Consider the following 24,444-nt stretch of genomic DNA (forward strand, 5'->3'; position numbering starts at 1 on the left):
CTGGAGATGCAAAATATCTTGGGTGACTGCTTAGAATGCTTGTGGAAATAGAGACCTTCATTCTCACATATTCCACAGTTACACAGTTGTGGAGCCTGAGGTATTATAAACGTCCATTAATTGCAGATTAAACATGTTTTACATGCTGATGCTGCTTTCCTCAAGAATTGCCTCTGAGATCAGCTTTTCTATGACCCCCTTGCATGTTATTTGGAGTCTTCCTCTCCCCCATCCTACGCCCCCTAGATTTTCTGTAATTCATTGGGGGTTTCATATATAGGATCATCCCAAGCACTTTGCAATTCCACCATTGCTACTCGGTGTCCAGTAAGCCACTGGCAACTCAGGGCTTCCATTTTCTCTTTCTTGTGACAGGTCTCAGGGACTCAGTATAAATTTCTTTCTTCTTGATCTCCTTATTAATGTAAGACCAGACTGATGGTGAAAAGTCAGTAGTAATGTGAGACATATCACTTTAATTTTCATACTACAATATTACTTTATGAATGAAATAGCTTAAAATAATAAATCCCTTATGAAATGCTGAGGTTTTAATAAGCAAGTATTGCTGGAAAAGAATTTTTAATATTCTTTAGTCAATCTGAATTTTAAAAATCCTTAAAGCATACCAAAGCAGTGCTTCTCCAACTTTAATGTGCACATGAATCACTGGAGCTTTTGCTGAAGTGTACATTCCGATTCATTAATCTGGGGTGGTGCCAAGATTCTATATTTCAGGTAAAGCCCCAGGTGATGTGCATGCTGCTGATCTGATAACTACAGTTCACGTAGTGAGATTCTAAAGTGTATATGTGATACAAAGGCACCATATGGAAATAATATAATATAAAATGAGGCATATTTAATACATTTTAATTTAAAATATGAAATTAAGTAATAAACACCCTTAGATGAATAGGTATTTTTAATTCTTAAATATTAACCCCCCCCCCCAAAAAAAAGACAACTGAATGGATACAAAAATACTTAAAAGAAGGTAACTGTAGAGCAGTGGCTGTCAGCTTTGGCTGCAACACTGAACAATCACCTGGGGAACTTTAACAAACTTTAACAAATACTGATATCAGTCCATCCAGATTCTGGTTTTATTGGCCTGGGGTGTCAATAAAGCTCTCCGCTAGTTATTTCTGATGCGCAGCCAACATGGAAACCTTTGCCCTTCAGCTTTTACCCCAGCTTTCCCAGGTGATAAATGAGGATGACATTGCGTGTTGAAAACAAAATCAATAACAGTTCATTGAACAAACATTTCTGAAGCTCAGACTTTGTTAGATGGTGTGGAGATACAGAGTTATATAACCTCCTGCCTCTGCCCTCAGGCACTCTGCAGTTTAGCTAAGGATGTATGGAGAAAGGACTTCTGAGGTGGATGGGATAAAACTCTGGTGCCTGGAGCTTTCCGGGGCCAGCACACAACTTCTTACCAGCAGATCTCAACCTTGTCTACACATTAGAGAAGGAGCAATTAAAACAGGGTCTCTGGGAGTAAGGACCAGGCATTAGTATTTTAGAGTTCCCCCAGATGAGTCCAGTGTGAGGACAACACTGAGAACAGCAGTCCTAAAACAGCTCTGTCCCTCAGGATTCTGAGAATCTGTCAAAGGAACAGAAGATCCACACTGTTCCCACTCCTCCCACTGAAGGGGAGTCATTTTTCTCCTTTCTTCTGCCCTTACTATTGCCTCCAATCCCTTCAGTTCCAATTACACTACCCTATGTCCCCGGTTCTCTCTTTTCTCATATGAACTTCCTACTCAATGAGAGTCATGTGCTTAGGCAGGAAATACAATCAGGGTACATCTCTAGAGGGCAGGTTATTCGCCGATGGTAGGAAATACTAAAGTGCAGGAGCAGAAGCTTCTTTTTCCACTCACTGACCCAGTACTGCTCTGCCCTCACTCTCTTTTGTAAAGCAGTGAGTTGACATTGATGAACCCTACGTAGGGTCCAATCAGGTGTTTAGAAGGGCTTGAAGGTTTTTGTTGACACACAATAACACTTTGTTGTCTTAGTTACTTGAAAAAGAATACAAATATATGATTATTGTCATAGAGGTAGATCTGTGCTTCATTTAGCTCAGTGACCCCAACAGACCTGCTGTGGAAAGCATGGCTCCACTCCTTGTACTAAACTTTGAACCCTTGGAAAACAGGGATAGACTTGTATTTTTTAGCATTAATATAGTGTTTTTATTACAGAGGGACTTCAGAAATATCTACTGAATGAATGAATGAAGTCAAATTTGATAGTTAGGAATGTGTCTAGCCCTGCCCCCTCAAACATCTTGGTTCCAAAAGGACCCTACCACTCATTAATTTAATTTTTTTTTAAAAAAACATGCTATGTACAAACAACATATTTAAATAAATTTGAATTTTAGAACTGTGTTAGATTTACAGAATTATTAGGAAGATAGTACAGAGTTACCATATACCCCATGCCCAGATATTATTAACATCTTACATTAGTATGATACATTTGTCCTAATTAATGAACCAGTATTGATACATTATTATTAATTGAAGTCCATGCTTTATTCAGATTTACTTAGGATTCTTCCTAACGGCCTTTTCCTGTTCCAGGTGTTCCCATCCAGAACACCACATTGCATGTAGTTGTTATGTCTCCTTAGACTCCTCTTGGCTGTGACAATTTCTCAGACTTTCGTTGTTTTTGATGACCCTGACAGTTTTGAGGATTACTGGTTAGGTATTTTATAGAATGTCCCTCAACTGGGATTTGTCTGATGTTTTCATCATGGTTAGACTGGGGTTATGAATTTTGGGGAGGAAGGCCTTAGAGGTAGGTTGCTGTTCTCATCACATCGTATCAGTGGTGCACACTATCAAACTTATCACACCGATTGATGTTAACCTTGACGACCTGGCTCGAGATGGTGTTTATCAAGGTTTGCCACTGTAACGTTGCTCTTTTTTTTCTCCCTTGTTATACTATACTCTTTGCAAGAAAGTCACTAGGCACAATCCACACTTAAGGACAAAGTTGGCGGGCTTCCCTGGTGGCGCAGTGGTTGAGAGTCCACCTGCCAATGCAGGGGACATGGGTTCATGCCCTGGTCTGGGAAGATCCCACATGCTGCGGAGTGGCTAGGCCCGTGAGCCATGGCCACTGAGCCTGCGTGTCCAGAGCCTGTGCTCCCCAACGGGAGAGGCCACAGCAGTGAGAGGCCTGTGTACCACAAAAAAAAAAAAAAAAAAAAAAAGGCAACGTTGGCTATTCTAGGCCTTTTTTCTTTCCACATAAATCTTAGAATCAGTTTGTCAATATCTACAAAATAGCTAGCTGGGATGTTGATTGGAATTTTGTTGAATCTACAGATCAAGTTGGGAAAACTGACATCTTAACAATACTGAGTCTTCCAATCTATGAGCACAGCATATCTTTCCATCTATTTATATCTTTGATTTTCTTCTTCTCTGTTTTATGGTATCTGCATATAAGTCTCATACATATTTTGTTAGATTTTTACCTAAGCACTTAATTTTGGGGGAGTATTATTATAAATGGTACTTTTTTAAAATTTCAAAGTCCAATTTTTCATTTCTGGTATATAGGAAAGTAACTGCCTTTTGTGTATTAACCTTGTATCTTGCAACCCTGCTATAATTACTTGTTAGTTCCAGGAATTTTTTTTTTTAAATCTTTGAGATTTTCTACCTAGACAGTCATATCATCTGTGAATAAAAATCATTTTATTTATTCCTTCCCAATCTGTATACTTTTATTCCCATTTCTTTCTTTTTTTTTTTTTTTTTTTTTTTTTGCGGTACGCGGGCCTCTCACTGTTGTGGCCTCTCCCGTTGCGGAGCACAGGCTCTGGACGCGCAGGCTCAATGACCATGGCTCACGGGCCCAGCCGCTCCGCGGCATGTGGGATCTTCCCGGACCGGGGCACGAACCCGCGTCCCCTGCATCGGCAGGCGGACTCTCAACCACTGCGCCACCAGGGGGAAGCCCTATTCCCATTTCTTATCTTATTACATTAGTTAGGATTTCTAGTGCAGTGTTGAATAGAAGTTGTAAGAGAGGATATCTTTGCCTTGTTCTCAATTTTATGGGGGGAAATTGTCCATTTTCTCACTATTAAGTATGCTGTTAGCTGCAGGTATTTTGTAGATGTTCTTTATTAAATTGAAGATGTTTCCCTCTATTCCTAGTTTGTTGAAGGTTTTTAACATGAAGGTGTAGTATAAACAACATTTCTACAAAAATAAAAGAAAAAATCCTACCTCCTTAATAAATCAATTTGTTTTTCCTACTTTGAAGTTTTATTGATTTAAAATAAATAAAATATACTCATATAACAGAGGAGAGATTATATAATGTATAATTATATAAACATGGGTAGACATAGGTATACAATTGCCCTAGGCATACATAATATTATATATTTGGTGATTAGAATGTGACCTTAATTTTGTAATGTTACTTTCTGCACTTAAAGTTATATCATAGGCCATTTTCAGTGTTCCTATGCAGATTTCAAAATCATAGTTTTAAGTATCTCCAAATTCAACCTCTATTATTCACTCATTAATTCATTTCAAAACATTTATTAAGCATTCACTATATATGAGGTACTGTTCTGATGACAGAGATGCAAAAAATAAGACACAAATCCTACTTTCGGGTACCTCACAGTCATAGAAACAAATGCAGAATATTGTGTGTTCTAATTTGCCTTGATGGCAATCTGAGCAGAGAGTTTTGGCAGCTTAGAGGTTGAATGGGGCATTTAACTCTGTGGAGAGAACAAGAAATACTTCACCAAAGAACTGACATTTGATGTGACTCTTGAATTATAGATAGGAATTTTCCAAATGAAGAAGCAGTACTATACTGTTACAAAAGTTTAAGTTGTGAAAGAGTCTGGAATGTTTCAACAATTTAATGACTCAGAAGCTTGAAATTAACTGAGGAGAGCACTAAATGAAGAAAAAAAGATTGGGATAGATTGTGAAATATGCTGAGTTTCAAAATAAGAAATTTGGTTTTCCAAATGGAATCAGTTGAAGCCATTAAGCAGTGGGGTGACAAGATCTGCTTTGAGTTTAGCAGGATACTTAAGGAGTGGTGTAAAATGTAAATTCTGCATTATATTGAGATACCATAATTTACTAAACCCTTTTCCTATTGGGGGATGGAGGAATTTTAAGTGGTTTCTAATTAATAGCTATTTTAAATACTATAAAATGAATATATCTGTGCATTTGATTTTATATTATTTTGCAATTTTCCTTACAGCAAATTTTTGTGAATGAGATAAAAATATCTTATTCAACTGTTTTTGCAATGAATTTTGATGTATTTCATTAGTCTGTTATGCATTTTGTGAAATTTATTTCCTTTTTGTATATGTACCTTTCTCAGTATAATTCAATGTACATCTATTAAATATCTACTAAGTGCTATTTATAATTTTATATGCTGTGGGAAAGATCATGAATACAAGTCAAGGGGCTTACAATCTAGTTGGGGAGATAAAGAATAGAATCCAAGACATTATGGAGGTCTTTGAATCCTAAGCTTAAAAATATAAACTAGAGAAAATGGGGCAGCATCCAGAATTTTAATTAGGGCAGAGATACAAACATACCCTAGAAAGAACACTTTGGTTGAAATAGGTGGGATAGATTAGAAGAGACTTGTGGAAACATTATTAGCAGCCAAAGGGAATGAGATCTTGAAGTATGGGGCAGAGAAATGGGAATGATCTATTCAGGATTCTGAAACTGAAAAATTCTTCTCTAAAAATGGGAGGAAAATCATCTCTAATGTGGGCAAAACCAATGAACACTCTCCTGTGTGGCCATTTAATGTTCAGTAACATCCAAATATCTTTTTCTGGAATAAAAAGAGAAGAGGGGGTCCAAATTGGTTAAGGTAATTTTCCATAATCAAAACAATTTTTAAAAATTCTAGTAGAGTTGAAAAGTCATCATTTGTGATATCTCAGTGAGAAGGTAATATAACAATCTGGGTAGCTATGGCTTTATTTTATGTGATCACTACAACACTTTCATGAGGTAGTTATTAGAAGTTTTGAGGAAGCAAAGAAGATAACCTTGATGGGGAAAGAACAGTGAACTGGGGTTTAATGTCAGCTAGAGCAATGCTTCTCTGCTTTCAGAGGCATTTGAAACTCTTGAGGATTTTGTTAAAAGACAGGTTCCTCAGTAGGTCTGGGGTGGGGGCTGAGATTCTGCATTTCTACAAATCTCCCAACTGATGCCCCTGCTGCTAGTCCACAGATCCCACTTTAGATAGCAAGGATCTGGAGCAGTGGTTCTCAAAATTGCAGTGAATTTTGTTGGGCATTAAATGGTTCTGAGGCCAATTCCAGTGTGTATGTGGGTGGTAGATGGTCCCCAGACACCAGCAAACAATTCTCAAACGCTAGCAGGATGTCCAAGAATTCAACTCAATTCTGATCCCTATCTACCCAGAGACAGTGTCAGATTCCACAGATTGAGGGCTCAGTCCTACAAGACTGCACCCTCGACCCCACTTCAGACACCAGTCATAAGCCCTGGTTATTACCTGGGCTTCTGAACAACCAGCTACAGATTGGAGGTTCCAACGACCCCTCCTTGGATTTGGACTTCAGTTGCCATTCTCAAGTCCAGATTGTTACCTATACTTCTGACCAACTGACTATAAAACAGAAATTCCCACGAACCCCTCCCCCATTGGGTTTGATTAATTTGCTAGAGCAGCTCCAGAATACAGGAAACCCATTTACTCACTAGGTAACTGGTTTGTTATAAAAGAATATAATTTAGGAACAGGCAAATGAAAGAGATACATAGGGAAAAGGACACTGAGCCTCCATGCCCTCTCCAGGCACACCGTTCTCCCCTAGTATCTTCGGTTCACCATCCTGGGAGTTCCCTGAACCCCACTTTTTTGGGTTTTTATGGAGGCTTTATGAAATAGGCATGATTGATTAAATCACTGGGCATTGGCTATTGATTCAACGTCCAGCCCCTGCTGCCTCCCCAGAGGTCAGGGGATAGGCAACTGAAAGTTATAACCCTCTACTCACAGGGTTTGCTCCATTGGTAACCAGCCCACATCCTTAGTTGCTTTCTAAAGGTCACCATATTAACATAACAAAAGACACTTTGTAAAACTCTCAACAGTTAGGAAATTAGGAGAGTATTGGGAGCTCCAAGCCAGGAACTGTGGAGAAAGACCATATATGAGAAATATTTTTTGACCATCTGGATAACCAAATATATATTTCTTATAAATCACAATATTTCAGGCATTTAGCTTATTTCCTTTTTATGTTATAAATAATGCTATCATTAACATCCTTTAACATAAATCTTTGTCTACAATGATGAATCTTTATTTAAAAGGCTAAGTTGCAAGGGTTTCATATTCTTGCCACATTGCTGTCCAGAAAACATTGTACTAAGATCTCATTTCACCTCATTTTTGCTAACGCTGAGTAATTGTCTTTGTAGTTAGTAAAAACTAGGTAAAATGGGAACACATAGTGGACAGAAGTTAGTACAGAAGTTAGTACAGTGTTTCCTGGAGAACAATGTGGCAAGTGTATGAAACTCTTGAAACTTCCCTAGGCTTTGAAATATATATACTATTTAAAAGACTATTACTCAGATGGGCAGTTCTCACTTGGAGTCTTATGTTATGGCAATCAGGTGACAGCTGGGACTGGACGTGTGCTATGACCTCTCTGCTCACATATTTAGAACATCAGCTGGGATAACTAGAACTTCTGGGGGCTGGCTGCACATCTCTCTACCCCAAACATGCTCTTCATGTGGCTAGCTCAGGCTTCCTCACAGGATGGCAGTCTCAGGGTAGCAGGACTTTTTACGTAGCTGCTGACTTCCACCAGAGCAAGCTTTCTAAGAGACTCAAGTAGAAACTGTAAGACTACTTATCACTTAGTCTTGGAAGCCATTCAGTATCATCCCAACTGCATGCTGTTGGTCAAATGCAAGTCATAAAGACAGCTTAGATTCAGGGGGAAGAGAACGCACGAGGGCACAAATACTGGGAGATGTGAAGGGTTGTGGGGAGGGGACTTTTTTTAATTGGCATTTCTTTCAGAAAACATTTTCAAATGTTTGTTGGCTGTTTATAAACCATGACCTTAATTCTCAAGTTGCTATGAATGCTTTTTATTTACTGCAGGAAGAACCTGAAGAAGGAAGGGCCAGTATTTACAAGTCAGTTATCATCAACACTTCTAAGGAGATGATGTGCTTCAGTGACTATCCCATCCCAGATCACTATCCTAACTTCATGCACAACTCCCAGGTCCTGGAGTATTTCAGGATGTATGCCAATGAATTTGACCTTCTAAAGTACATTCGATTTAAGGTAGGGAATTTCATGGGTATCTCTGTGTTCTGAGTTGTTTGTCAAGTAAATGAATAACTGGTCTTATTTACCAGTGCTTAGATTGGTTTGTTATGCTCATGTATGTATCCTATCCAGACTCCACTCTGTGTCTTCTCTGTGTCTCAAAATATTCATGGAAAGGTCCCTCTTCTATGTATTTGACTGCAGATCCAGGAAGCCACCTTCATTTCATTGCCTTCATTCTATATCATTTGATTACAATAAACAATGAGGGGAACTGACAGGTATGGGAACTTTAAAACCTTCTGTTTCCACAACTTGCTGCTTAGCCCTTTTATACTTTTGAAGTACTTTCCAGTGCATTATTTATGTGATCACAGCAACCCAGTGAAGTAGGTATTGAAAAGTTATGAGGAAGCAAATAAGTTAACTCTGCCGTAGAGGGAGGAACACTGAATTGGGAAGCAAAAACTTGAGTTTTAGTCTTTGCTCTACCACTAATCAACTTGTGACTTCAGACAAGTCCGTTCCTCAACACCGATGTGTCTTAAGTTTATTTGTAAAACAAGATGATTGTACTAGATCACTTCATTGGTTCCTTCCTGCTGTAAAGTCTTCTGTGATATTCCTATCATTCTAAACCATGACCATAAAAGAAACAATACTTCTGACAGCTGGCAAAAAGCCCAAATATTCTACCTTCTGATCATTCTACTAAATCATGCCTTTTTCTGTTTAATGACAAAATTAAAATGGCAATATCCAGTGACGACTTCCAAAGTCAGTCATTTACAGCCTAGTGGTGCTTCTCTTCACTTCTTTAAACACTTATTGAACAGGTTTGTCACCATACTAAGCACTGAAGACACAAAAACAAAAAAGTGATTTCACAGTCTAGTTAAGGAGATAGAAAAATGAAATTTAATTGTAAACATAATTATTAAAAATAAAGAGTTACAGAGTGATAAATGCCACTGAAATCTATTCACTGCAGCTCAGAGGAGGGACACTTAACCCATCAGGGCATGAGGCATCAGGCACCAGGGAAATTTTCTTAGAGGAGATAATACCAAGCTAAATGTTGAAGGGTGAGTATCTCCAAATGAAGAAAGAATAAAAGGATTATTCAGGCAGAAGCACTAGCCTGTGTAAAAGTAAGAACATGATAGAGAAGAACAATAAATAGTATAGGATGGCTCAGGTATACAAGAGACGTATCTCTATTAGTCAACCAAGACATTATGGTGATAAACCCAGAAGCACATAGGAACACATTCTTAATGTTTCCTTAACCTAGGTAGAGTAACCCATATTTATTATTATTTTTAAAGCTAAAAATTGTGCCACTGACTATCCCACCTCACACATCCTTTCTTTATAGTTACTTGTAAAATGGGCATTTATGGGAGTCAAAAAGAGGTTCATTTACGTAAAAGATGAGCCACTGAGATGTTTTTCTACTCTATTAGGAAAGGGAGCCCTCTAGCTCAGTCACAAGTTTAAGGCCAGACAATGAGAACAGGACTTGAGGTAAGAAGGCATCAGAGGGTCTCAGAATATGAGACCTGGGGGCATGTCTGGGGGTATGGGGAGGAATAGGCATTTAGTGCATGGAGTGTCTCAGAAGCACAAGAGAAGCCCAAAGTTGATTCAAGTATCACATTGCCTTAGGGTATGGTCCAAGAGAACTAGTAATTTGCACTTTTCTAGAAGCAGAGTAGAGTGCAACATTAGTCTGCCAACTCTGTTTTATTTAGCTTGCCTCGTGGAAGTTTTCTCACTCTGACCACAGCCCCAAACAAACAAGTTCTGATTTGTGGAGTATGAAAATCAAATATCCCTGCATGAGGCCTGTTATGTGGTATCAGCCGTTTGTGTAACCCTCTGCAAGGAGAGTCCTGTCAGGGAAAATGTCCACTATATTGGCTGTGTTTATAGTCCCCTGTGGCTATCCCTTTTCTTTTTAGACCACGGTGTGCAGTGTGAAGAAGCAGCCTGATTTCTCCACTTCAGGCCAATGGGAGGTACTCACGGAATCTGAAGGGAAAAAGGAGGTGAATGTCTTTGATGGAGTTATGGTTTGCAGTGGCCATCACACCAATGCTCACTTACCCTTGGAAAGCTTCCCTGGTAAGTAGCCTACCAGGAAGGAAGACACTTGAACTATGCCTGTGACCTGATCCCTAAAGAATGGGAGGATTGTGTTCTGAGTGATTCCTACCTTGGGATGAAATAAGGCTTATCATAATTCTGCATATTCTCCTGAAAGGTGATGGAGTAACTTGTATTAATGCTATTTAGGAGGTAGAGATAACAGTAATTTGGGGGACTAGAGGAAAATTAGAAGGCTCTATATTTAGTTTCACAATAATTTTAGTTTTTTTAATATATAAAAGTTGATCTGCATTAGATTGAATGAGGGATTTTTTCTTTTTTAATTTTTATTGGATCATAGTTGATTTATAATGTGTTAGTTTCTGCTGTACAGCAAAGTGAATCAGTTATTCATATAAATATATCCACTCTTTTTTAGATTCTCTTTTCATATAGGTCATTGTAGAGTACTGAGAAGAGTTCTCTGTGCTATATAGTAGGTACTTATCAGTTACCTATTTTATATATAGTAGTGTGTATATGTCAATCCCAGTCTACCAGTTAATCCCTCCCCCACACCTTTCCCCCCTGGTAACCATAAGTTTGTTTTCTACATCTGTGAGTCTATTTCTGTTTTTCAATTAAGTTCATTTGGGGCTTCCCTGGTGGCGCAGTGGTTGAGAATCTGCCTGCAGATGCAGGGGACGCGGGTTCGTGCCCCAGTCCGGGAAGATCCCACATCCCGCAGAGTGGCTGGGCCCATGAGCCATGGTCGCTGAGCCTGCACGTCTGGAGCCTGTGCTCCGCAACGTGAGAGGCCACAACAGTGGGAGGCCCGCATACCACAAAAGAAATAAATAAATAAGTTCATTTGTACAATGTTTTTATAGATTCCACATATAAGCGATAACATATGATATTTGTCTTTCTCTGACTTACTTCACTCAGTATGACAATCTCTAGGTCCATCCATGTCGCTGCAAATGACATTATTACATTCATTTTTATGGCTGAGTAATATTCCATTGTATATATTTACCACATCTTCTTTAACCTGAATGAGGACTTTTTTAGCAATAGAGGAAATAAACAGAAATATTGAGTTTCTAAGGAAGAAAATAAAGCTTAAAGAAAGAGTTTAATTACAGTCTTTGGCCTGGATTTTCATTCTGAGAGGAAAAAAGCACTCTATGTATAGTTTAGAGTATATAAGAACATATATATTCCAATTGGAATGGAAGTAGGTATTTACAGATGATGAAAAGAGGGGGTGGGGGATGGGCAAAATAGGTGAAGGGGATTAAGAGATACAAGCTACCAGTTATAAAATAAATCAGTCAGTGTTGTAATATACAGCACAAGGAATATAATTAAAAGACTGTAATATTGTAATAACTTTGTATCTTGCATAATCTATATAAATATTAAGTTACTATGTTGTACATCAGAAACTGATATAATATTATGTCAACCACACTTCAATTAAAAAAAGAAATAAAGAGGATGAAAAGACAAAAGAGAATGGAGGTTTTTGGAAGCAGTTTGGATTTGTGAGTCCACAGGTCTAAAATACTAACAGATCCTGAGTTAAGCACACTACTTATAATAAGGAAATCACAAGGTTCCACTCTGAGTCTATGGGAAGAAAAACAGGCAAAAGTATTCAGAAAGGCAAGAATGCACCTGAGTAAAAGGAGAACATACAGAAAATATATGCATAAATTCTACACACTGCAAAAAAAATGATTTAACAAATGATATCAGATAAACCATCACCCAGTAATTATTTTCCCTTCTCTTGCAGGAATTGAGAAGTTCAAAGGACAGTACATCCATAGTCGAGATTATAAGAATCCAGAGAATTTCACTGGAAAGAGAGTCATTATAATCGGCATTGGGAATTCTGGAAGCGATCTGGCTGTGGAAATTAGCCACACAGCCAAGCAGGTTTGAATTAGTAAATTATTTACTTTGCTTCACCAAGGAAGCTGCAGGTGGACCCAACAGAGTGTATGGATACCTGCACACAGCCCATCAGTGCGAATGGCAAATGTGGGGCTTGGTTTCACTGCCTCAGTTGGCAACATTTTGATTGATGATGTGATGGAGCCAAGGTTACAAGTTAGATTCCCATCATTCATTTGGCCTCACACTAAGGTATTTGGTCATGACCACAAACTGTGCTCATAATCTCACTCAGCTGTCTCTTCAGAGTGTCCCTCTGGCTTTTAAGACCAGGTGATTGCTGGGAGAGCTTGTTAGCATGCAGCATTCAGAGTATGGATCACCTGTCGGCCAGCAGAAGTGCTATGCTCTTATCTGAAGGAAAGTGTACTCAGTCATTGAAAGCTTTTCACTCATAGGATGTTGGGGGAATTTTCCTCTTCACTCTTCTTCATTCCCCAAATGGAAAACAGAAGCAGTCTAATCCTTCTGAAGACAACATGGATATCAGTATGAAAATCATCCACATTGTAGCACATGCAGGCAGCTCTCCCCAGCCTTTGCATACAATTAGGTAACACAGAATAACATTTACTCTAAAACAATTTCTATGTCCTTGACTTTTATGGTTTGCTTCTTTTGTTTTTTGTATCATAGCTTTTTTAAAAAATAAATTTATTTATTTTAGTATTTATTTATTTTGGCTGCGTTGGGTCTTTGTTGCTGCACATGGGCTTTCTCTATAGTTGCGGTGAGCGGGGGCTACTCTTCGTTGCAGTGCAACGAAGGCTCCTCATTTCGGTGTCTTCTCTTGTTGCAGAGCACAGGCTCTAGGCGCCTGGGCTTCAGTACTTGTGGCACGTGGGCTCAGTAGTTGTGGCCCACGAGCTTAGTTGGTCCGTGACATGTGGGATCTTCCCAGACCAGGGCTTTAACCCGTGTCCCCTGCATTGGCAGGCAGATTCTTAAACACTGGGCCACCAAGGAAGCCCTGTATCATAGCTTTTGAACTGGGAAAAAAGTATCTTCATTATAAATTCCTAGAAAAAGACATCATTAATATATTTTGTTATTCATGTCTTTATTGAATCATAATTTTGTTGGCAATAGGTAAATGCCTGGTTGTTCTTCAGTAACTTTAATTAAGCTGTGCTTCTCCACAAATTGTTTTTAAATTATTTTTTAAAATAGAAGTTTAGGGCTTCCCTGGTGGTGCAGTGGTTGAGAGTCCGCCTGCCGATGCAGGGGACACGGGTTCGTGCCCTGGTCCAGGAAGTTCCCACATGCCGCGGAACGGCTGAGCCTGTGAGCCATGGCCGCTGAGCCTGCGAGTCCGGAGCCTGTGCTCCGCAACGGGAGAGGCCACAGCAGTGAGAGGCCCACGTACCGCAAAATAAATAAATAAATAAAAATAGAAGTTTAATGCCACAACTTTGTTAAATGAACTTTACCCACAAACTCCATTCAATAACACTTCTCAGGTCTATCCCCATCTATCCCCACAAAACTGATTTCATATATTACTCTGTGAATTAATTCAACAAGCATTTATTAGGAAATAGGTATATAAACAATAAAGGGTATGGGTGCTATGATAAAAGAATGTACAAGGTATGTGGTGGGGACCAAAGGCATGAGCTTTCTTTAATGCCATTGGCTTGTTAAATGGTCAGTTATAAAGGAGCTGGGCCTTACAAGCACTGAGAAATTGTAAATTGCCAAAGTACAATGCAGCAAGAGCGGATGGAGGTAAGGTGGTTGTGTCTGAGAAAGCTTTGTGACATATGTATTTTTGTCACTATTTTATACATAGAGAACTTTTTAACTGAAACTCTGGGCATTTACATTACTCATAACCTATATTTTAAAAGTTATATAGACTGCACACAAAACCATTTGATTTCTAACACCATGCAGGCTCTTTCAATTGTGATACGTAAAAGTGCTTACTTATGATAGCGGTTATGGTCACCATCGGTGAGAATATATGTATGAAGTACATGATTATCCCTCTATAGACAGGTCACCTTTTAACATGAAGTGTTAGACAAAACACCATAAAACAATGTACTTATATAGCTTACAACCAGGGAAACTATCTCCAGAGAGTTTTATAATATAGAGAAAGTGATGCTTTCGCCAGGTAGTTGAATACCAAACTTTTATCAGCTCTGAATGTGGACTTTAGCCAGCAGATAACAGAAAGATGGACCAGCTCCCTGTTGTGCTACTTGCAGTCTTCAGTTTTTCCCTTAAGTAATCGATGAAACATGACTTAAGCACAGGCTTTGGAGTCAGTCAGACTTAGGTCGGAAATTCAGCTCTACCACTTAATAGCTATGCGACCTCAGGCAAGTTATTCATCCTCTCCGTGCTTCTCATCCATAAAAAGGACATAACAATACCTACCTCAAGAGGTTGTTGTACTGATTAAATAAAAATATAGATAAAGGACCTAGTACGTGACTGACAGGTTACAATTCTCAATAAAAGGAAGTGATGCTGATGATAGGTTGGGGACTAAAGGATGTATATGCTCTACCTCCCACCTTGGAGAAAACACATTTGGAAAGATAAAAAATAAGAATATATAATGTTAAATATCAATATAAATAAGTTTTTTGTAATAATGTAAACAATGTCAAAGGCAAAATAAAGACTGAAGGTTTTGGATTAAATGATGTCCAGTTGCTTTCAGCTCTACTGTACCACGATTTTAAATGAGTTGGACAGGTGACAAGTGCTAGAGAAGTTCAGAAGATGGAGAGAAAATTATCAGCTAGAAAAGTCAGTGGTATCTTCATGGAGGAGGGAGGCTTGATCTGGGTCTTAAAAATGAATAGGCTTGGGCTTCCCTGGTGGCGCAGTGGTTGAGAATCCGCCTGCCGATGCAGGGGACACGGGTTCGTGCCCCGGTCCGGGAAGATCCCACATGCCGCGGAGCGGCTGGGCCCGTGAGCCATGGCCCCTGAGCCTGCGCATCCGGAGCCTGTGCTCCGCAACGGGAGAGGCCACAACAGTGAGGCCCACATACCACAAAAAAAAAAAAAAAAAAAAAAAAAAAGAATAGGCTTTGGAGAATTAAGCTTTTCAGGGAGGCATAATGACATTAAACAGAAATGCAGTGGTAGTTCAGAGCAAGACATAACCTTGGTCAGTGACTACACCAATTTCATTGTAAGCTTAGTGTTTGAGAAGAAAATGGCAGGAAATTTAAAAATATATATATTGCCAGGGAATAAAGAGCCAGACTAGTGAGTCTGAACTTCATCTTGAAGAAACTGGGTTCCCATTCCTTCAGAGAAATGAGTCAGAGAATGGCAAAAACAAACATTTTTTTCCCCATGCCTCAGGTTTTCCTCAGCACCAGAAGAGGGGCTTGGATCTTCAATCGTGTCGGAGACTATGGATATCCTTTTGATGTGTTGTTGACTTCTCGATTTCAATATTTTATGAAGAAGATTTGTGGTCAATCATTAGCAAATATATATTTGGAAAAAAAGATGAACCAAAGGTTTGATCATGAAATGTTTGGCCTGAAGCCTAAACACAGGTATGTTCCCAGGCTGGGAGGTGGGCGGTAACAGCCAAGGCAAAGAATAAGGACTGTTCACATAGGCTAATAATAGGGTTACCTCTATGTTTACGTTAAGCAGGTCCACAGAATCTGAGATTAGATTTCTACCTTTCCCCCACAGAAGTCCAAGATCTAGTGGTCTATAATTTTCAGGCTATAATTCTCCTTGGCATTAACCACTTTATCATTCCCCGAGGTATCAGTTCTTTTTACATGATGCCCAATAGCAACAACAAAATAGTAGTAGCAGGCAATGCATCATTCATTCATTCATCCAACAAACAACTGAGCATCTGTTAGGTGCCAAGCATTATACTGGCATGAGAATACTGAGACCAAAGACCTAATAGTAATACTAATAGTAATAATAACACCCTACCTTTTTGAGGACTTAATATAAGACAAGCACGGTGCTAAATGTTACATGTGTTATCTCATTTAATCCTCACAACAGCCCTACAGGTTGGTACTATTTTGATCTGCATTTTGCAAATATAAAAATGGACACTTAGGGCTTCCCTGGTGGCGCAGTGGTTGAGAGTCCGCCTGCCGATGCAGGGGACGCGGGTTCGTGCCCCAGTCCGGGAGGATCCCACATGCAGCAGAGCGGCTGGGCCCGTGGGCCATGGCCGCTGAGCCTGCGCATCCGGAGCCTGTGCTCCGCGACGGGAGAGGCCACAGCAGTGAGAGGCCCGCGTACCGCAAAAAAAAAAAAAAAAAAAAAAAAAAAAGAACACTTAGAGAACCTAATTTGCCCAAGATCACACAAGTAATAAATGACAGACTGGTGAAATGGATATTTCCTTTAATACTCTAACAAGAAGACAGACAGTAGAATATGATAAAGAAATGCATGGAGTCCTATGAGAGTATGAAGGATAGGAGTCCTCACACAGCCTACAAGGTAGACTGTGATAGCATTTCCAAAAGCTTATTTTAAATGCTGTTTTCCCTTCCGACTTTTATTTTATTTTATTTTTCATAAATTTATTTATTTATTTTTGGCTGCATTGGGTCTTTGTTGCTACACGTGGGCTTTCTCTACCTGTGGTGAACAGGTGCTACTCTTTGTTATGGTACTTGGGCTTAATGCGGTGGCTTCTCTTGTTGCGGATCATGGGTTCTAGGTGCTCAGGCTTCAGTAGTTGTGGAATGCAGGCCCAGCAGTTGTGGCTCACGGGCTCCAGAGCGCCGGCTCAGTAGTTGTGGTGCACGTGCTTAGTTGCTTTGCAGCATATGGGATCTTCCCAGACCTGGACTCGAACCCATGTCCCCTGTATTGGCAGGTGGATTCTTAACCACTGCGCCAACAGGGAGTCCAATGTTTAGGTTTAATTGCTATAAAATAGTAAGTACAATAAGCACCCATATACCCTTCACTTAGATTCACCTATTATTTACAGTTTACTATATTTGCTTTCTCTCTCTCCCTCTCTCTGGAGATAGATCCGTACACATATGGCATCCCTATATACATACATGTATTCATACATTTTATTTTCTGAACCATTTGAGAGTAAGCTGCAGTCAGTAAGACATTTTACCCTACATTCTTTAGCATATATTGCCTAAGAAAAAGGGCATTCTTCTACATAAACATAATTATCACACTTAGTAAATTTAACATTGATAAAAATACATTAATGTATGTAAAAACAGTTTATAACTGTAAGTCACTATACACATGTATTTTATTATACCTTTTGGAAAATGATGGTCCAAGTCTAGCTCTTGGGCCTTTGAAGCAGAAAAGAGACTCAACAGAATGCTGATAGTCCACTTCTGCAGATTTCTTGACATATGGGTAGACGCTACTAGACTGTGGCCTTATCATATCGCTGAGAGCATTATTAGTCCTTGAGAAACCATGCATGTACTCTTAAATAAAACAATCCTCCCCTCACTTCTCCAACAGCTTCTCTTTCAATGCCATCTAGGGTCCAACTTTACTCTGAGATCCTTACCTTTATCAAGCTGGTATATATTAGACCTTTCCCAAATTTCATGAATAAAGGGAGACTATTGGCATATTGATTAACCACCTCAATCAAAGTAGAATTTTACTTACATGGTAATGATCTCTCTCTCTTATGATCTCTCTCATTTTTCCTTCTTTATCATCTTTCACAGAGCTCTGAGTCAGCAACCAACCATAAATGATGATCTGCCAAACTGTATAATTTCTGGCTTGGTGAAGGTGAAAACAAATGTGAAGGAATTCACAGAGGCAGCAGTCATATTTGAGGATGGCTCCAGAGAGGATGACATTGATGCTGTTATCTTTGCTACAGGCTATAGCTTTGCCTTTCCTTTTGTTGAAGATTCTGTCAAAGTAGTAAAAAACAAGATATCTCTGTATAAAAAGGTCTTCCCTCCTAACCTAGAAAAGCCAACTCTTGCAATCATAGGCTTGATCCAGCCCTTGGGTGCCATTATGCCCATTTCAGAGCTCCAAGGACGCTGGGTCACTCAAGTATTTAAAGGTATGTGACCATGCAAGATGACTACCTAATTACTTAGTGGTTTGTTTAATTATGTTTATGTTCTTGCTTATAAATAGCTGAGACAGTATGTATGATTGTAACAGTGCCTGGCACAAAATTAGTGCTCAAAAATTAATTTTTTTTTTTTTTTTTTGGTATGCGGGCCTCTCACTGTTGTGGCCTCTCCAGTTGCGGAGTGCAGGCTCAGCGGCCATGGCTCACGGGCCCAGCCGCTCCGCAGCATGTGGGATCCTCCTGGACCGGGGCATGAACCCGTGTCCCCTGCATCGGCAGGCGGACTCTCAACCACTGTGCTACCAGGGAAGCCCCTCAAAAATTAATTTTTGAGGGAATATAAAATAGTAACTTATAATCATGGACATATAGCAGAATCTCCTAGGAAGTTTCCCCCAAACAGACATGCTTTTCCTGATGGTGTTTATTTAATTAGTCTGGTGTGGGACTGACATAAGATTGCTGAGAAAATAATGTTCCTCAGGTGATTCCAACGTGCACTCCAGATTAAAATCCACTCATCTAGATTGCAGACAACTGATACATATTTGTGAAGCAAAAGAATTTAATCTTCTTTCATTATAGTTAGAGAAAGTCAAATATAGAAGTGCAGTGATTTCATTTCAGACAAAAATTAAGAGCTGGTTAAAGACTAGTCCAGAATGAAGAAGATTCAGTCACTCAAAGTCTTACTTTCCCCCCTTTACATTCCCTCTTTCACAAAGTTTTGGCTAGGAAAACATGAGAAAAAACTTTGGGGTTTGGGATATTGGGCTCAGTATGAATCAGCAGAATGATGTGGCTTCCAAAAGACTTAACTATATCTGGCATCATTAAAAAACTATAATGTCCTGGAATTTACAACTGTTCTTCCCTGAACTGGTGAGACCATACCCACAGACATTTAAAAAATGAATCTGGAGTACCTTAAAAGGAAAGAGACAAGAGTGGTTAAGGGGTTTGAAAATGTGCCATTTGAAGTACAACTAAGGGAGCTGGAGAGGTTTGGCCTGGAGAGGATAAGATTTAGGGGAGATATGGAAATTCCCTTCAGATACCTGAAGAAATGCCCCATGGTAGAAGGTTTTATATATTGCTAAGTATCACTTCAAAGGGTTGAACCAGAACCAAGGAGTGAAATTTTGAGGGTTTGCACAATATCAGCTTAACATTAAAAATAAACTTTGGCCAGGCCAGTATGGAGTAGATTCAAGCCTCAGAATAGGGAGAAATCAAATGACTTTTAAGGTTCCTTCTAACAAAGAAGTTCTTTGATTCTATGGTTATTATAATAAAATTTGCTACCATTACTAATGTTTAATTAAAACTATTTAAAGTTCTTGTTGAGGGACTTCCCTGGTGGTCCAGTGGCTAAGACTCCACATCCTCAATGCTGGGGGCCGGGGTTTGATCCCTGGTCAGGGACTAGATCCCACATGCCTCAACTAAAGATCCAGCATGCTGCAAAGAGGATCCTGTGTGCCACAACTAAGACCCAGCACAGCCAAGTAAATAAATAAATGTTTTTAAAGAGTTCTTATTGAAATTACAGATTCTTCTTACCTATTGAAGATCCTCATGGTAGCAGAGAAAAAAGAAGGAATGATGTTAGAGTTGATAGATAAAAAACGTTTCCAAATTTCCCCAAAGTTCTTACATTTCTTTTTTTTTTTATTTAATGTTTTGGCTGTGCCATGGGGCATGTGGGAATCATAGGTCCCCAACCAGGGATCGAACCCACGCTCCCTGCAGTGGAAGCATGGAGTCTTAACCACTGGACTGCCAGGGAAGTCCCAAAGTTCTTTCATTTCTTAATTCCTTTTAATTCTATCCAGTAGATCATGTACTCCTTGAGCACTGGACCAGCAATCCAATGCAAGTAAACCATTAAGTTGGCTTAATTCCAGTCATATAAAGTGGATCTTTTAATTGGGTCAATTAAGTAAGAGGAAAACGTTGCATTAAAATAGGCCACAGCATCTTGTACACTTTGAACAACTGAGACTCTTTTCTAGGACCAAGTGAACCATTGAGAGGATTAGGGGAAATGAGTATTTGGAAGATTCCGCATCATGGCTATGGGATTAGGGGATTTTAGGGGAAATGCACAAAAAGCCCAGTTTCCTCTGCTAGCAAATCTTAGTGCTAATCCCTCTAGCTTTCTTCTAACACTTGAAAGGAAGGAATCATCAGAGAATCCCTATAACTTTATCAAGTTTCCAAAAGGAACCCTGAGTTTTTTGTTCTACTGTCTGCCTACCAAATCCTTGCTTTCTCACCTGTGAATTCTGCTTTCACTGTGCCAATTTTAAGACCTTAGAATCAGCTAGTTTCTCCCATTCTTTCACACCTGCCCAACTCAGCCTGTCCTCTTCCCTGGCCTGTCCCTTCCCTACCAAGCCCCATTTCCCTTCTTCCTTTGTTCTCTAGAATTACTATTCTTTTGTCAAGAAAATATTCCACCTTTTTCTAGAACACTGAACCCACTTGCTTGCCTTGACAGAAATCTAGTTTTCTTTTGTCTCATATGTAGTCCTCTCAAGAGCCCTTGCAAGTGTTCCACTTTCATTTAGTAACTTTCTTCCCTTGAAAACCATATGAAATGATACTAATTCTCTGGATCACAAGGAGGCATTATGTTATAGGATGGCATTCAAGTTCCTCCACAAATTGGATACAGGCTGCTTTCTCAGGCCCATCTTTCACTAGTCTTTACCATCCATCCTACAATCTTCTAGATGCACTGTATGACTTACCCACTATGCAGCAAACACAGCAGGTACTCTTGTACCTTATGCCTTTGCTTCTGTTGTTCTCTCTGCCTGATGTGCCTTCCCTTTACTCGTTATTTGTGTGGAAAAAGCCTGTTTATTTCCTTCCTTTCTTTGTAGTATATTGAAAGCTCTTTAAATAAAATAATCATGTTTATTTGCCTTTCTCTTCCAAGACTAGACCAGTGCCTAGCACATGGGAGGTAGCTAATACATCTCTATTCAGTGAATGCAAGATTAGTTTTGGAGGTTTTCTAAACTCTATAGTACAAAGTTTTTATCTGAGGATCTCATCTTATGAACTACCTTCTCAACTTCCAGTCATGGTAAAAGGCTGGTCTGGACTGAAGGAGCAAAATGGCAGCCACACCTCCTTTCTCTTGTAACATTATCTTTACATTGAACGTGCAGGGACTAGTCAGGATTGCATAAATACAATCTGCCATAGGCCTGAGAGATGACTGAAAGACTTAGTTCCACAGAGTTATAATTCAGGCTCACCCCATCTGAACCTTGTCTTGCAACCCTTAGGAAATCTCTGAACTTCAGTTCCATACTGTTCTTCAACAACATTCTTCAGTTAACATTTACTGGCCTCTTAGTATATGCCAGACCCTCTGCTAGGTGCTGGAGATGCAAATATGACCAAACAGAAAATTCCTATCTTTATGGAACTCAGAGTCAAGCAAGGGAGACAAGTAAACAGACATTTAATGTGTTCATTCATTCAGCAGGTATTTACTATATCCTAAACAAGTGTCCAATAACAATGTAGAGGAGCTGGCTATGGGAGCAGGAAGCAATAAGTACCCAATTCTCCCTACAACTGCAAATACACTGTAAAAAATAAGAGTTTAATAAAAGGACAAGGGCATCTTGACCATAACAGAGAAGAGAACAATTAGTAATATTTATGCAAAGTTAGAGAAAATGACAAACCATGTCCTGAGAACTACAAGGAGTTCAGAATTCTGGAGAATAAAGTGTTACAGGAATTAAAGAAAATGAAGCTGGAGATATTTATAGAGGCAAAACCAAGAAAAATCCTTTGGTGCCATGCAAGAAGTTCATGTTCAATGTAGGCAATAGAGAACAATTGAAGGATTAACTGGGAGAGGGAGAGTCAAATCAGATTTGTAATTCAGAAGATGTGTTAGAGGGAAATGAAATTGGAAATAGGTCAGTTGCGAGCCTGTGACAAAAGTCCAAGAAAGACGTAATGAGGGCTTTAAACTAAGGTAAAGGAATACAAGGAGACAAATTTGAATGAAATTTCATTGGTGAATTTGAAAAGATTTGGATGGAATGTATGTTGGAGATTAAAGCGAGAAAAAGAATCTGCTCAGGTGCTATGGTCATTGATGTAAACTGGTAATACAAGAGGAGGAGCAAGATAGGAAGGAGGGCGATACATATGGTAAACATGACATGTGCCTGAACGAGGAAACACTGCAACAACAGTATCAGTGAATTAAGAACTGCACCACCGGATACAGTACACATCTTTATATATTCCTATCTATCTACCTATCTAATTTATAGTGATTTTTTGTTTGGTTGGGTTTTTGTTTTGTTTTGTGTTTTGGATGAATTGGCTGTGTCACAGGTAAGAAATGAGCTCCTCCTCCATAATGTTTCTACTTAAGAGAAGTAAAAATTACGGTTGTTCTATGAGAAATAATTTGGAAATCAACTCTCAAACTGCGTTTCATAGCATCTTAAGACCTGTGATTAACTTCAAATGAAGCATTTCAGTGATTCCTCATTGAGTTATGAACATACATAATAATTCCCAAGGCTAAAATGAAAAGAACACATGGCAAAACACAAAAGGCTATTTCCTGAGTGTTGAATTTGGGTCTCATGTTTTAAGAGGGACACACCAGGATAGTTACTAGAGTGTGCACAGAGAAGGGTAACCAATGTGGCAGAGAATGTGAAACCTGTTATATGGGAAACTGTTAAGGCTTTAAGGCTGATAATGGAAAGACTTAAAGAAGTTATGACAGTTGTTCTCAAATGGTTCAAAGGCTGTCATTTGTTAATAGTAGACTCCTTGGCCCCAGAAGGCAGAACTAAGTCCACTGGTGCCAGTTGCATGGAGCCAGGTTTTGGGGTCAATGAAAAGAATAATGTTCCAGCAAGTAGAGCAGCCAAACAATTAAATCATCTCCTCAGGTGATGAGATCCCCATCACCAGAGATATTTAAGGAGGAATGAGATAACCACTTGAGAGTATTTGTAGAGAGAAAGATTGTATTAGGTAAGATACATTCCCATTCTAAAATTACACGTTCCAGAATTTTGTGGAGTAACACTTTAGAGTTGGGTGCGCCTAAAGTTTTCTACATGGCATAGTGGCTGTAAATCTGGGCATAAAGCTAATCATTTAAATTGACAGTTGTCTATGTCGACTTAAATACTTAATACTTCTACCTTTGTCTATGTCCTTGGTGTTAAATTCCTGCTACTGGAACTGTTCATTGGTGCTTAAATTTATGTGTTAAGACTGGGTATTATGAGTTGCCCTTGATCTTACCCCTCACTCTCAGTAAATAAAAAAATTTAGAAGGTAAGGCTTATCTTCCATGGAACTTTAGGCATAAAACAGGACTGAGAGTTTACTTTTACTTCCTTCTCCCTGTGGTATAAAGCCTCTTTGTTATTAAGAGTACAAGTACAGGTGTGTTTCCCATATTCCCCCGGCCCTTTTACTTTGTACCTCATTTTCCATATACTTTTAAGGCCATTTATCATTTCCTCATGTCCAGATTTCATTTCCCAATTGAAAGACTATGTTAGGGAGGAGGCAGGTATTGGTTGGAAAGCAGATTAAGAGAAATATCTTCCAAAGACAAAGCAGAAAAGAGTAAGCTACTGAGGTTAATATGATTATATTCTGGTGGTGGTAGGCTAAGGTGATCAAGTGAAGGTGTAACCTCCTTGCTACAGACAAGTAGCCTGTATTCCTTTGAATTTTCCATAGCATGGTAATTGTTAATAGGATTAGTGTTCATATAGAGGTAATTTTACACTTAAAATTTTGATTTTTCTCTTTAGGGTTAAAGACATTGCCTTCACAAAATGAAATGATAAAAGAAATAACTAAGGTTCAAGAGGATATGGCCAAAAGGTAAGAGTTCTCCCAAGAAGACAGGTGGTTAATTTTTCCCACTTA

General features: G+C 39.1%; 2 protein-coding genes across 14 annotated transcripts in view; both read left to right on the forward strand.

The window, feature by feature from the left end:
• Positions 1 to 24,444, forward strand: part of LOC131761225 (myomegalin-like) — a 237,054-nt gene that overhangs the window by 106,049 nt on the left and 106,561 nt on the right. The window lies entirely within an intron of this gene.
• Positions 1 to 24,444, forward strand: part of LOC131761176 (flavin-containing monooxygenase 5) — an 84,321-nt gene that overhangs the window by 49,934 nt on the left and 9,943 nt on the right. For all 13 annotated transcript variants that reach the window (XM_067034626.1, XM_067034561.1, XM_067034548.1 and 10 more), the window contains 6 exons: positions 8,212 to 8,400; positions 10,350 to 10,512; positions 12,281 to 12,423; positions 15,774 to 15,973; positions 18,128 to 18,480; positions 24,327 to 24,399. In XM_067034626.1, the coding sequence (XP_066890727.1) occupies positions 8,212 to 8,400; positions 10,350 to 10,512; positions 12,281 to 12,423; positions 15,774 to 15,973; positions 18,128 to 18,480; positions 24,327 to 24,399 (1,121 nt within the window). The remainder of the gene's footprint in view (positions 1 to 8,211; positions 8,401 to 10,349; positions 10,513 to 12,280; positions 12,424 to 15,773; positions 15,974 to 18,127; positions 18,481 to 24,326; positions 24,400 to 24,444) is intronic.

This window comes from Kogia breviceps, chromosome 1 (genome assembly GCF_026419965.1).
Source record: "Kogia breviceps isolate mKogBre1 chromosome 1, mKogBre1 haplotype 1, whole genome shotgun sequence".
Classification (NCBI taxonomy): Eukaryota; Metazoa; Chordata; class Mammalia; order Artiodactyla; family Physeteridae; genus Kogia; species Kogia breviceps.